Here is a 14,011-nt window from a genome sequence, read left to right on the forward strand (position 1 = left end):
TTAAATTAGTTTAACTGAGGAAGTAAAGAACTTTTGTATCTCTTGTGTACTAATAGTTTAACTGAGAAATATCTGTGTTGAGGAGCTTTCTGCTTGTACAGATTTAGCTAGAATCAAGTCCTCAGGGACAGATGTATAAATGCTGTGTCACTGGTTAGAAAGCAAAAATATTATACATGACTTTTTAATATCTCCTTAGAAGGATATAATAAAGAAAATGTATTTGCTTTCCAAGGAAACATATCAAATAAGGTGGATGATCCAATATAGAAGAAAAATTTCCATTAATATTTTTCATAAAAAAGCCTATATGTGAAGATAATTTTTCACTCAAACAGATTCACTCCTTGATGCTAATAGACTTAGCTACTCGAATTAATTTTGTATTTTGCAAAAAAATGAAATATTATCTTTCTTACAATCTATGTGATCATTTTTTAATATTTCTTTGTACCCTCAAGCAATTTAAAATCTGCCAAGCAATGTGTTCTTCCATCGGTAACAATCCTAAGCCATCCCAAAACCTTAATTTTTATATTAAACAGAAGTGTTAGCCTTAAGTTTATCAAAGCAACAAAATGAGGCACAAAATTACTTTGAAATATTGCTAGTAGGTAATAAAATATTTAGAGATGGCTTAACTATTTAAAGAGTAGAGTTTTATTCTCTTTAGAGTTGGGGTGTAAATATGAAAATCAATGCTATAAGCTATTCAATTAAGTACCTTTAGGTAATTTGCAACTCAAATTAAGAGCTACAAGTTAACTTCTAATGTACTCGTTGTTTATTTTGAGTGGAGGGAAATATATGTCATTAGTAAAATAAGTCACTGGAATCATGATGATCTCTGCAATATTTCTCAGCTACTATCTGAGTTTACTCAGCATTTCACAAAGTTACAAAAGTCAACACTGAATTCTATTAAACAATTTCAGCACTATGCAAAGTTGTCTACATAAGTGGGGAAGGATTCATTAAATAGATTTGACATGAAGAAAATACTATCAAACATCACTGATAGCTTTCAACCTGAAATTCTAAACAGACTCAGATCATTTTCCAAATTTACTCTTTGACCTTATAGGAAGGAATAGATGCTACTTCATTTATTAAATACTCTTCAATGTAAATACAAACTTAAAACTCTAAGGGGGAGCTACAACAATGGCCAGCATGGCAAGATACTCATAAAGATGTAATAAGTGGCATTTATGTGTTGGCTGTTACCAACAGTTGTCTAATTTGAATTAAGATCTTCTTAATAGGAAGGAAATGATATCTGGTACTAGAAATCTAGCCAACTTCTAGGTGCTAGTGAAGTCATGGATCTTAAAAGACCACTTAAAAGTGTATTCCAAACTTTATCTTTGTATCCACAACTGAGTCCAGCTACTAACTGTCATCAAAGAAGCTTATCATTGCAGCAAATGGAGACCATTTCAGAAAATCACAGCTGCACACTGCAGAGATCAACAGATACTGGGAAACTGAATCCCAGCCCCCTGGATATATTTACATCACAGCTCCTGCACACATGGTTCCGGGAACATCTTAGAAGAGGGGCCAAAAAGACTATAAGAACCAGAATACCAGGAAACTTGTGAAACAGTCTATGCTAGATATGCTGCATAAATGATACCTGAACAATGGCAGTATCAATGGACACACTAGAGCAGAAGGGGAAGAAAATCTTATGGAGCCCTACCCCCAGACAAAGAACTACTGACAATTAATGACTACAGAGAGAGGAAGAATTAGTCTTTCCCAGGGATGAACTTTCTCATTTGTTATTCAATACAAACCAATGAGCCATGAAAGCATATACACCCAAGCAACAAAAACAGACTCAGCAGCACATATTTATAGATTTATGCATGTATATACACAGTAATAATCAAAGAGAAGAGGCTATCAATTTGAGAGTGGGACATGGAAGGAGTTGGAATGAGAGAGAATTGGAATGGACTGGATGGGAGATAAAGAAGGGAGAGAGCGATGTAGTTATACTTTCATTCAGAATGTATTAAAGATTTTGGAAACTCTAAGGTGATTAAACAATGACTTGATTTCCCTAGTACTATAGTGACAGTAAAAAAAAAAAATGGAAATCTCTGTGGGGTGTCCAGTGATAGCTGGTACCTCTCTAATACAACCCCTATACCTAAGGCTAGGAAAGAAGGGATGGAGAGACTGTAAATCCCAGAAGCCCAGGTCATCCGTCCACTGTGAGACAGAATCTTCTAGATATGACGTGAAAGTTGCACCCATAATGCCTCACTAATATGGTTGCCTGAACAAGATCAGCATAATGACAACACCAACTGACACTGCTATTTGGACTGGGAAATTTTTACATGGTCCCATCCATAGGTGAAGAGCTACATGTGGTCAATGGTTGTGGAGAGATGGAGAATTGACACATATTCAGCACATGCTTCTACATATGTTGTCTAATCCCAAGTGGTCAGCTCTGGAAGTATGTACATATTAAAAAAAAAACTAAATTGACCCAATAGGCTATATACAATATATATGTATATGCATGTGTATAAGTATATACATGTAGAAACAAAAGTAATTAAAGAGATTATGAATTTTGGAGAAGACATGGGAGGATGTGGAGGCAGAGAGTGAGAGGCAGGAGGGATATAGGTAAAGTTCTCAAAAATTAAAATTAATACGAACTAATTGTTCAAATGAATACTTTAAATTATTTTTGTTTCGCATAGAGAAGGAAAATTAACTTTGTATAGCCTAAGTTCAGTCAGCATAATGACACAGGCAAGCCTGTTCTGAAGTATCTTTTTAATAGTTTAATTTTGGTTTTAAAATGTCTTATCTAGGCTTCCGAGCTGACTCAGTGCGTGAACGCACTTGCTGCCAAGCCTGATGTTTGAATTTGATTCACGAAAACATGTGGTGAAAGTGCTGACTGATTCCTGAAAATTGTTCTCTTATTGCTACAAGTACAGAGTCTATCAGTCTTTCTGTCCATACATCTGTCCATTTCTCTCTCTCTTTCTCTCTCTCTCTGTCCCTCCCTCCCTCCCTCCCTTCCTTACTCCCTCCCTCCCTTACTTCCTCCCTCTATCTCTTTTTTCTCTCAAAATAAATGTAACACAAATATGCCACGTTTGCAAAATTTCCAAAATGCCATCTATGAAAATATACTTGAGATTTTAAGTCAGATAGATTTAGCTGTTTTTTTTTTTTTAAGAAAATGATAGTAGTTTAGTGTAACATGAAATCTGAATTCCGTGATTATAGTTCATTCCTTAGTAAAACGACTTGTAAAGTGTATTGTACTTAAGACTGAGTATTCAATGATGTATTTGTAGAGTAGGCAAATAAACCACAGAATATATTACAACCCAATTTTAGGGAACTTTATACATTACATGCATGCATATTTATACTTCCAATAGTGAGTGGTTTACCTATAATATGTAGTTATATCATCTCGCTGGAGGAAGTTAATAGTATTGGTCATGACTAGAACTTTATATATGGTATGTGTTTTAGCCGAATTGAATATGATTAAAAATAAGTTGTACTTAGCAGCTACCACAGATATTCAGTAAATTGCAAACAAACATATAATTTTAAATATCTTTGAAACTTTGTTTTATGCAGTGAGAAGACCATGTCGATGAGAGTTACAAAGATCATGCTGGAGCAATCGGAATACCATGCTGCAAGCTGACTCTGGTTCTTCGTAGCTCTGATATCACACATTCCTTTTGACATTGCCTACAGATTATTGGCATACTTAAATCTACTTTTCTTTCCCTGAGGGAACTTCTGAGAGTCAAAATTTTACCTGCTGAGGTTATCAAAGAAATAGAGAAAGGACAACTTCACCAGGCCTTGAGAAATTGCATTTGAATAAACCAAACGTTGACATGAAGGTTTGCTTGATTTCCTGCCTCCCAAAGGTCTAAACGTGAGTATTTTTCAAGCTGTGCCATGTGTCTTTAAGGAGACAAAATGGGGCTGGAGAAAGTGCATTGTACTTAAGGCTCAGCCTGCACTTGCTATGCATATATGAGGACATGAGTTTGAAGCTCCAGCATTCATGTAAATCGTCAGGCATATGACATGTTCTTCTGGCTCCGGTAGTGGCAGGAGGTTGGGAGCAGAGATGACAAGCTCATTTGCCAGCCAGCCTAGCTAAATTGATGAGATTGAATCAATTTAATGACTTTAATTTAGTTCTCAGGCTCTCTGAGAGATCCTGGCTCAAAAAATAAAAGAAAAGAATGATTGAAGAAAGACATGACACATACCTCTGACCTACACACACAAACACACAGTGACATACACTTACATGCACACACACACATACTCACACACACATACCTACTCTGGCAAATATGTACACACTGTAGATAGAACACTGAACATACACACATATGTACACACACATGCAAACACATTTACCTACCCTGATAAATATGTACACACTATACATAGAGCACACACATGCACACATGCATACCTACTCTAATAAGTACATTGACATCATATATAGAACATGTACACACACATACCTACTCTGAAAAATGCCTATATACCATACATAGAACACACACACATGAATATGTGCACACACATGAACACACATGCCTATTCTGACAAATACATACACACCATACATAGAACATGCAAATTCAAATGAACATATGCACACACACACATGCACACACATATTCCTACTCTGACAAATATCTACACACTGTATGTAGAACACACACTATAATATACACATGCATACCTACTCTGACAAATATGTACACTGTAGACAGAAAACAGCACACACACATGTGTACACACACACAAAAACACATTTACCTACTTTGACAAATTTGGACACACCATACATAGAACACACACATCCACATACATGCACACGTGCATACCTACTTTAACAAATACATAGACATCGTACATAGAACATGCACACCCACACATACCTACTCTGACAAATATGTACATACCATACATAGAACACATACACACTAAATAAAGGGTTAAAAGGATGATTATTAATTTTAAAGAAGGTTATGTTTGAGTTCATTGAATTTTGGAAATCTGGACCCCTAGTCTTAGGGGCCCTAACTGCAGGATATTTTAAATATGCTAGAGGGCTCACTGAGGAGCATGCTCAGTGAAGAGAAAAGTGCACAAAAGAAGACTATATGAAAGGAAGGAGGGAGAAATTAAAACATAAAATTGGTCAAGCCCGAAAAAATATAATTAAAAAGTCCTCTGAGGCATTCCATCATGATTAGCATGAAGAGTTATAACATTTTCAATTTTAAAAGGAGATATTCCATTATAAGATGAAAGGTAGGGCTTCCCTGCGTGTTAGTTCATGCAAGTCTTTTGGAAGATCACCAGAAGAGTTAGTTTAAGCAATATTAACATGAATAAGTATTTTGTAATGTCTTGATGTTATGTTCAAACTGTGGAATATAATTGAGAGACATTACCATTAATTATTAGGCTGACTTAGAAAAGGAAATGCAGAAACAGACAATTGTATGGGAGGAACAGGTAGTGAACAGGTATCGGGACACAGTCCAAGAATGGAGTCATATAAGGAGAATTCTGACTGCAGGTGAGAAAACTCCAAGAAAACACAAGTTTTGTGACCTCAATTTCTTCTGAACAACGAATCGATTTTGGAATGTGTTTTTGTGTTCCTCCCAGGTGCAGCAGATAGGAGTGAACTTACCACTATAGAAAAAGATGTTTTTGCCATATGTGACGTATCCAGCCAATGCCGCTTGTCCACGATATGTGGGTTGTCCACTATGTGTGGCTAGCCCTTTGGATTGGACACTTTACTCATGTGACTCCTCTTAACTGTCAGAGTATAAAATGTGAGGTTATCTGAATAAAGGTGACTAGTGCATGAGACTTCAGTCTGCCTCATTTAATGCTTCCACTCTCCCATGCCACACCATGTCTAGAGTAGTGAGCCTACAGATAGTGAATACAGCTGATATTTCATACCTCTTAGGTAGGAAGCCAGGAATTTTGAGAAACTCCATATTGTCAAAAATGCCTCATCCTCTATCTTTTTGCCAAGTCCTTTACATAGTAGGTCCTTAACAAGAATATCATTTGTAGGAGCAATTTTAGGGCCAATAAGTTCTTTGTAGGACCTCAATAACTCTCCCTGGCTCATTATGAGTTTACCAGCAGCTTTCATTGTGGTTTCTCTAAGTAACCAGGTATTAACACAAATTTATCCCACATGGGTAAAATGGTGCCAGTTGCATGTCAGTATATCAGGAATTATATGAATGCTAGTATGTTAGCATATTGTAGTTCCTCAAAGAGGGACACATGCTATACAGTGACTCCCAAATACAACTGGTTTGTAACTCTCAGAAAACCTATTGAACTACTGCTTTGCCATTTCACTTTTGAAATGTAGTTGACTATGAAAGAATGTCTTGTTAATCATCCATCTTTCCCTTAATGCCCATAGAGTCTTTCTCTACAGTCCCCACATTAGCCTGTGTTAGTTAGCCCCACATTAGCTGATCAGAGGCACAATCTCTCTGAATAGATCCTGACACATTTCAATGTATTTTCCTCTCAATTTCTGTGTTAATGAATTGATCACTTAGGAGCCCAAGGCAGTGGCCTGCCTTGTATAAAGAGGGCTTTAGGGTTATGTTAGTGAAAATAAATGGAACGATGAAGGGAGGGAGAAGGTGGGGGAGAAAGTGTCTGTAATCAGCCTTTGATGAAGAAATACAGTCTTTGAGTTAAGGCCATAATTATGAAGGTCAGGACGGATGAGAAAAGAATATGTTAAAGTTTTATTTGCTTTTCTTTGGAATAAATCCAAGTTGACTACTAGTTCTTGGAATTTACCATGTACTAGGGAGTAGAGAGAACTAAGAATATAATGAAAAAAATAGATGAATAACTAGACAGACAGACAGATGATGGATAGGTAGGTAGGTAGGTAGGTAGATAGATAGATAGATAGATAGATAGATAGATAGACAGACAGATAGAGATACAGAGTAGACTAGTCCCAAAGGACCATGAAAAGACAAAAACCCTGAAGAAGGAGTGGAGACTCTATTTTTATCTTCTTGCCCTACTTTATAATTTCAGTAACAAGAGTGTTACACTGAGTTGAAGGTAAGATATTTTGCATTCTGTATCTTTTAGGGGATTTGGGGTAGAGTGTTTCAAAGGGTTTCAGGATGTCCAGTTGGGTGGGTGCAGCAGGGAACCAAAAAGCTCTCACAATCCCATGCTAATCTAATTGAGATGCTCTGAGGGAATGTCCTCAACTTCCGTGTCTCATCCATACTAGCTGGGACTCTCCAGTCTACTGTTCCCTGTAGTGAGAGTGCAGGATGATTTTGCCAGCTGGAGGACAAATGCAAGCAAGCTAGATCTTAGGAGGGCATATCAAGGGAAGAGAGGTAAAACCACAGTTTGCTCCAGGAGTCTGGGATGTACATGCAAACCTTATCCTAGTTCAGGGAGGTCTCCACAGTGTGGATGTATGACCCAGCAAGTCACCACGAGATAGCACTTCCAGCCGCCTCATGTATCTAACCAGCCTGTCATGGGAGCTATAGGTGAACAACTGATTCTCTCAGTCAGAGCCTTTAAAGGGGCTGAACTTCTGTATTTTTTTTTATTTATTCGTAATTGAAGAAGACCATTTAAGTCAGAGAGAGAGATTAACTCATCAGTAAATTCAGATTCTTCTATTTGATATGATGAGAGTTCACTAAGATCAGATCAGCTCTAGAAACAAGCTGCAGTTTTTTTTCCTACACCATGAACAATATGCACATTTTAACAACCCCTATCCTCAAGTTCTTCAAAGACATCTGGTTTCTACACCATGCGTCTTACATTGTGATCATCTCCATTTTTAAGTTTGGCATTTCCATGACCTCTTCTTTGGGATTATAGTTTCATAAGGTCAAGGGTATACGGCAGTCCTCATTGTGATTTCAGTATGGACATAGTCACTAAAGAAAGAGATTAATCACAAAGCCCCATGATTCAGAACAATTTTTCAGTGCACTTGGTCATATTTGGATTATATGATGAATGCTTTGTAGCAAAATGAATGTAATATAATTAAAATTTTAATGTTGAAGAATTATAATATCTCTTAGTTAATGGTATCGCACATGAATTTTCAAGCAATGTAGAAAGCACCGTTGTACAACTATCACTCAGATAATCATGTAGAAATCTGGCATGGTCATTAAATGTAGATGGCTACAATGGCATTTTCTAGTATGACAAATAAGGATATCTGAAATGAGCTCACAGGCAGAGACTCTACTACATCTGATTGCAAAGTGGAAGACATTCATAACAGAAACAGCATGGAATAAATCATGAAATCTACATTAAAAATAGACTCCCTCACATTAAGTATTTTCCAGTTCCTTTTACAGTGAACATAAAGTCAAGCTGCCTCATCAGATCTGACCTTTCTGCATGGCTTACCTGAATCAAAGGAAAAGAATTTAAAAATAACAATGGGAGATCTCATACCCAAACAGAGTTACAGATTAGAAACATCGCATCTTTGTGTTACTGTTGCCTGAGTTAAATGGATGGAGTTAAACACACTATGTTTGCTCATGCCTTGGTTTTTCCTCTCCGTCAGTAGAGTGGTATAAATATGTAGCCCCTGGCCTTTTCAAACCCACACCGCCATATTTCATTTATGGCATCCAATAAGGTCAAAGGCAAAGAATAAAAACTACCCACAAGGGCTAACTTTGTCAATTTAAAGTGTGCTTCGCCGTCCAGCCCATTGTTGAGCAAGCTGTTCAAATAACATCTTGGTTCACATGTCTGTGGGGGCTCTGGTAGGCTTCAAAGTCCCTGGGAAAGCCTATGCAAGTTTGAAATCTAACCCCGTTCACCTTTCTGTCTTTTTGTCTCCTGTTTTCTGATCTCTTTAATCCAGAATCTTTAATAGAAAAATTCTACTGCAACACAGGAAACAGCAGGGGCTCAGAATCCCATTACAGGTTATTTAAAGCAACATCTGTAGTCTTTTGAACATGTCAAGAACAACTTAGGTGACCTCTGGGGACGCTTCTTCAAACACATCCTATTAAACACACATAAACACAAGTAAAACATATTTTAAGTGCTGATTATAGAAAAATCCTCTGCAGAAACCAAGCTAGCACTAAGTGAGACAGCACTAAACATTTCAATGAAAGTCTGTTCAAGAAAAACAAACAATAGCCCCAAATCCTACATAGATATCAGGTTAATTAATTAATGCAAGTGCAGAGTTGTTTTGTTTGTTTTGGATGAGGAATACGAAGGAGCAGATTCTCCTATATAACCTTGCTGTGTCTAGCGCTTCAAAGAGCGACTGTGTCTACCAGAACCAATGACCTGAACAAATACTGTAAGAAAGTCCCATGTATGTGACTCTCTCTCTCTCTACTTCAATCAGAGAACAATGCTGACAGCATTTTCCAGGTCATCTCTAAAAGGTGAAAGACTCAACTATCAGAAACAAAGCAAAACCTCCGTACGTTGCATGCGTCATTTATGTTCTCCTATGATGTGTATGAGTCAAAGCACTGTTTTTTTTCTTATTTCCTTTCTATATTATTCCACAGTTGTTCTTTTAAAGTAGAATCCTCAGTGTTAATAGCATTACCTAGAATGATGCCCATTACTGTCCTTACCTTGTAGAAAGAAATCCATAGCACAATGTGTACATGAGAGATAAGAGCATACCAGACTTTGGACCTTAATAAAAATTTTGTAATACAGAAGACCTTAATGATGGGGGGGTAGTAACCTCTAGTCCCCTAATACTGTACAGATAAAATCATTGTGTATGGGGGGAGAAGACCAGAGGATGAAAGAGAAAGAGAGAGGAACACAGTCACTGTAACAGAACAACATGGCTCACATAAGTAGCAAAATCTTCAACAAAATACCTCTCTCTGGAGTTTTATGGTTTTATAATAATCAGAGAATAGGAGGCATTTAGAAAAGCTGAATGACAATGGAAAGAAGCTAAAGTAAATAATAACAAGGAAAAGAAAATCCATATAAAAAGAATGTCTGAAAGGCAAATTTCATCAACACTCAATCAGCCATTAGGCCTTCTTCCAGAAATAAGAACAAAGTGCATGACAATGGCAAAGAATTATTCCTCCTCCGACAAAAATCACTCCAAGATATACTTAACAACATCACAACTAAAACAAGTTGTGCTTTCCACTTTGTCTTTGGTTCTTACAGGCACCTTCCCATGTAATACCAGGTCCCACAACAAAGCAAACACTTACCAGATGACGGATCAATACTCCCCAAAGCAATGAAGAAGAAATACCACTTACCTAGGAAAAGAAGAGAGAAATTCAGATATTAAGGTGTGTAGCTTAAAGGCAATTACAGCCCTTCTCAGATTATCTGAGTCCCTGGATGGCTGGTGTTTTCATAGTGAGCATCTTTAAGGTTTTAGGGGCATAAAAGATTTGATATTTGTGCAGGAAGGGAAGTTGGTGAGGAATGAGGAAGTCTCCACTTCCTCACTTCCACTGTTGTATTATCAGGAGATCCTTGTGAACTAATTTCACTCTAAGTCACAGTAACACATTACCTTCAGTGGGCTAAAGGTGGGGGGAATGCTATCAGGAACCAGAAAGGAATGGAAATATATGTTGGTTGTTTCCAGGCAGAGGAAGAGATAGTGAGTCAAGGGCAAGAAAGGTCTATACAATGAATCTCTGCCCTGTTATCAAAGATTCTGCTTCGCTGAACAAGAGGTCCCTATTACCTATGTGCATCAGATTTGCCAAGTAGCACATAGAGTCAAAGTCAAAGTTTGTGAGGAAGAAGCCATTTAATAGATTGCTGTCTTCCAAGTTCTTAGATCTGTGTTCATGAAACAAGCACTGTGACTTTCAGTTAACTGATCTGACATTTCAATATCTCAATGGACAAATTATTCAAAGTATAAATAATAATTTGTATGAACCTTCTAATTTCAGTTGTTAATTTTTATAACCAAAAAAACAAACAAACAAACAAACAAAAAACAAAAACAAAAAACCAACAAACAAAACAAAACAAAACAAAAAAAACCCATGGCTCCGGTACTCCACCAGGCAACAAGATAAGACAAGAGTCAGCATGCACTAGAGTTAACACATACGTGAATCAGTTTGTAGTGATAGACTACAGAACATAAGTAACTACTTCAGCTGTCCTATTCTTAGTTTTAGAATACAGAATAGTCTTTCTTCTAAATCTTTAAGTCTTATAAATATTAAAAAGGCATTTATATAAAATAATGGAATAAGAAACATATCTAGGAGTGAGTATAAAAGGAAAAGGTTAGACATGGTTTATAGGCTAAAGTTACTATTTTATTTCCACAAAAATTCATATCTTTTTCCTTCCTTCCTTCCTTCCTTCCTTCCTTCCCTTCCTTCCTTCCTTCCTTCCTCCCTTCCTTCCTTCCCTCTTTCCTTCCTTCCCTTCCTTCTCTCTCTCTCTCTCTCTCTCTCTCTCTCTCTCTCTCTCTCTCTCTCTCTTTTGGAGATATCCATCAAATGCTTTCTGTATATAAAAGTTGATCATAGATACTACCCAGATATCAGATAGTTACAAAAGCAATGTTGGTGTCGCCAACAATCTCAAAGTTCAAGGGAAAAGGAATGTTTTTGTACATATCAAGACGGTGGAAGGGGCTGGAGTGATGGCTCAATGGTTAAGAACACTGACTGTTCTTCCAGAGGTCCTGAGTTCAATTCCCAGCAAACACATGGTGGCTCACAACCATCTGTAATGGGATCTGATGCCCTCTTCTGGTGTGTCTGAACATAGCAATAGTATATTCATATACATAAAATAAATAAATAAATAAAATTTTAAAAAAGATGGTGGAAAAGAACTATTGGTAATGAACACAGTCTAAGTAATATGCTATAGAGGGCATGCTGATGTGAGCCAGGGTGGCAGGAGAAATTTTATGGGGGAAATGTGAAAATAAACACAAAGGTGAAAGAAAATTTTGGGAAGGGTGCTTTGAAACTATTCGTAGGTCATGCATGGTAACTTATATGTAAATGTACAGAAAACTGAGATTCACCAAAGACTCTACCTGATCAATGGAAGTCAATTTTATCTCTTGAGTGATTTCTATTAAAATGCAGTGGAAAGGAGGATGAAGAGGCCGCTGAGGGCTGTGGCATCGTGTTCTTGAATTCTTCCTGCTCTCTTGGAAGTGACATAGCTACACAAGTACAAAAGTCTTCCTGGGCATGCAAAGGAGCTAGTACAACTGCTGTGACAGTTTCTTCTTCTTACTGCCTGTTTTGTCTGGTTTGGGCCCTGTCCTCTGAAATCTAAATATTGTGTATTTCCATAGACATGGAAGGTTGGGTTTGCACTGTCTCACTGACCCTTACAGAACTTGGAGGACGGGAACCATGAGCCTGCTCATCTTCCTTGACCAATATTCCTCAGGAATATTTTTCATATCTTCAATATCTAACTCTACCCACTCCTCTCCCACACAGCCACATACTATTATTACTCTTTGGGGAATTTCATTATTTGATGAATGACCTACCACATCCATGACAGCCACTCCAATGATAAGTGACCTTTTGTCTCTTACTTGGTCATACTTAGTCCCTTTAAATACATTTTAGATGACTATATGGTATGCATTTATGTACATGTAAATAATCTTTGGATGTTAAATATTTCAAACATTAGAGATGGTTCAATACAATTTTGTTCCTGTGTATAGAGGCTTACAGGGAAAACTCAACAAGATCATAGAGGCAGAGATGGCAACCATGGGTCTGTGAGCTAAGGATGGCAGTGATTGTTACAGTCACAAGAAGATAAGAAGAACCATGGAACAGACTTGGCTTAGGGTGTCTTACCACAACAAAATACTATGAGTAAAACACAAAGTAAACTTGGTGGGGCAAGGGTTTATTTGGCTTACAATTCCATTACACTGTTCATTGTTGAAGGAAATCGGGACAGTAATTTAAACAGGGCAGGAACCTGAAGGGGTGATTCTTACTGGCTTGCATCCCCTGGCTTGCTTAACCTGCTTTCTTATATGGAAAGACCCAGGGATGGCACCCCCCACCATGGCTTGCCCCTCCTCAGTCCATCACTAAATAAGAAAATGTCCATGGCCAATCAGGACTCTTGTACCACCAGACAAGAGTCTGGCTTAGCTGACCTCTGAGAGATCCACCCAGCAGCTGATGGAAGCAGATGCACAGACCCACAGTTAACCATCAGATGGAGCTTGGGGAGTCCTGTCGAAGGGGAAGAATTGAGGGACCCAAAGGGGAAAGGGACTCCACGAGAGGACCTATAGAGTCAACTGACCTGGATCCACGGGTGCTCCCAGAGACTGAACCACCAACCAAAGAGCAAGCATGGGCTGAACCTAAGCTGCCCACCTTCCACCCAGCCTTGCTCTGCACATATGTGGCAGATATGCAGCTTGGTCTTAGAGCAGGTCCCCAAACAACTGGAGTGGGGGCTGCCCCTGAATCTGTTGCCTGCCTGTGGATCCCATTCCCCTAGCTGGGGCATCCTTGTCTGACCTCAGTGGGAGAGGATGTGCCTAGTCCTGCAGAGACTTGATGTGCCAGGTGGCATGATGATACTCAGTGGGGGCCTCCTGCCTGGGGGAAAGGGGGGAAGTGTGGGTAAAAGGCTATGTGTGGAGGGACTGGGAGGAGGGGGGCCTGCAATTGAAATGTAGATGAATATATAAGTAAATTAATGGAAAGAAGAGGAGAGAAGAGGAGAGGGGAGGGGAGGGGAGGGGAAGGGAAAGGAAGGGAAGGGAAGGGAAGAAGGGAAGGGAAGAAGGGAAGGGAAGAAGGGAAGGGAAGGGAGAAGGGAGAAGGGAGAAGGGAGAAAAGGGAGAAGGGAGAAGGGAGAAGAAGGGAGAAGAAGGGAGAAGGGAGAAGAAGGGAGAAGG

At 38.4% G+C, this 14,011-nt stretch overlaps 1 protein-coding gene across 1 annotated transcript in view; it reads right to left on the minus strand.

Annotated features, from left to right (window-relative positions):
* Window positions 1–3,398: 3,398 nt before the first annotated feature.
* Window positions 3,399–14,011, minus strand: part of Samd5 (sterile alpha motif domain containing 5) — a 420,211-nt gene continuing 409,598 nt past the window's right edge. The window contains exon 2 of the mRNA XM_031380365.1: window positions 3,399–10,382. Coding sequence (XP_031236225.1) covers window positions 10,242–10,382 — 141 coding nt within the window. The 3' untranslated portion in view covers window positions 3,399–10,241. The remainder of the gene's footprint in view (window positions 10,383–14,011) is intronic.

This window comes from Mastomys coucha, unplaced genomic scaffold (assembly GCF_008632895.1).
Source record: "Mastomys coucha isolate ucsf_1 unplaced genomic scaffold, UCSF_Mcou_1 pScaffold2, whole genome shotgun sequence".
NCBI lineage: Eukaryota > Metazoa > Chordata > Mammalia > Rodentia > Muridae > Mastomys > Mastomys coucha.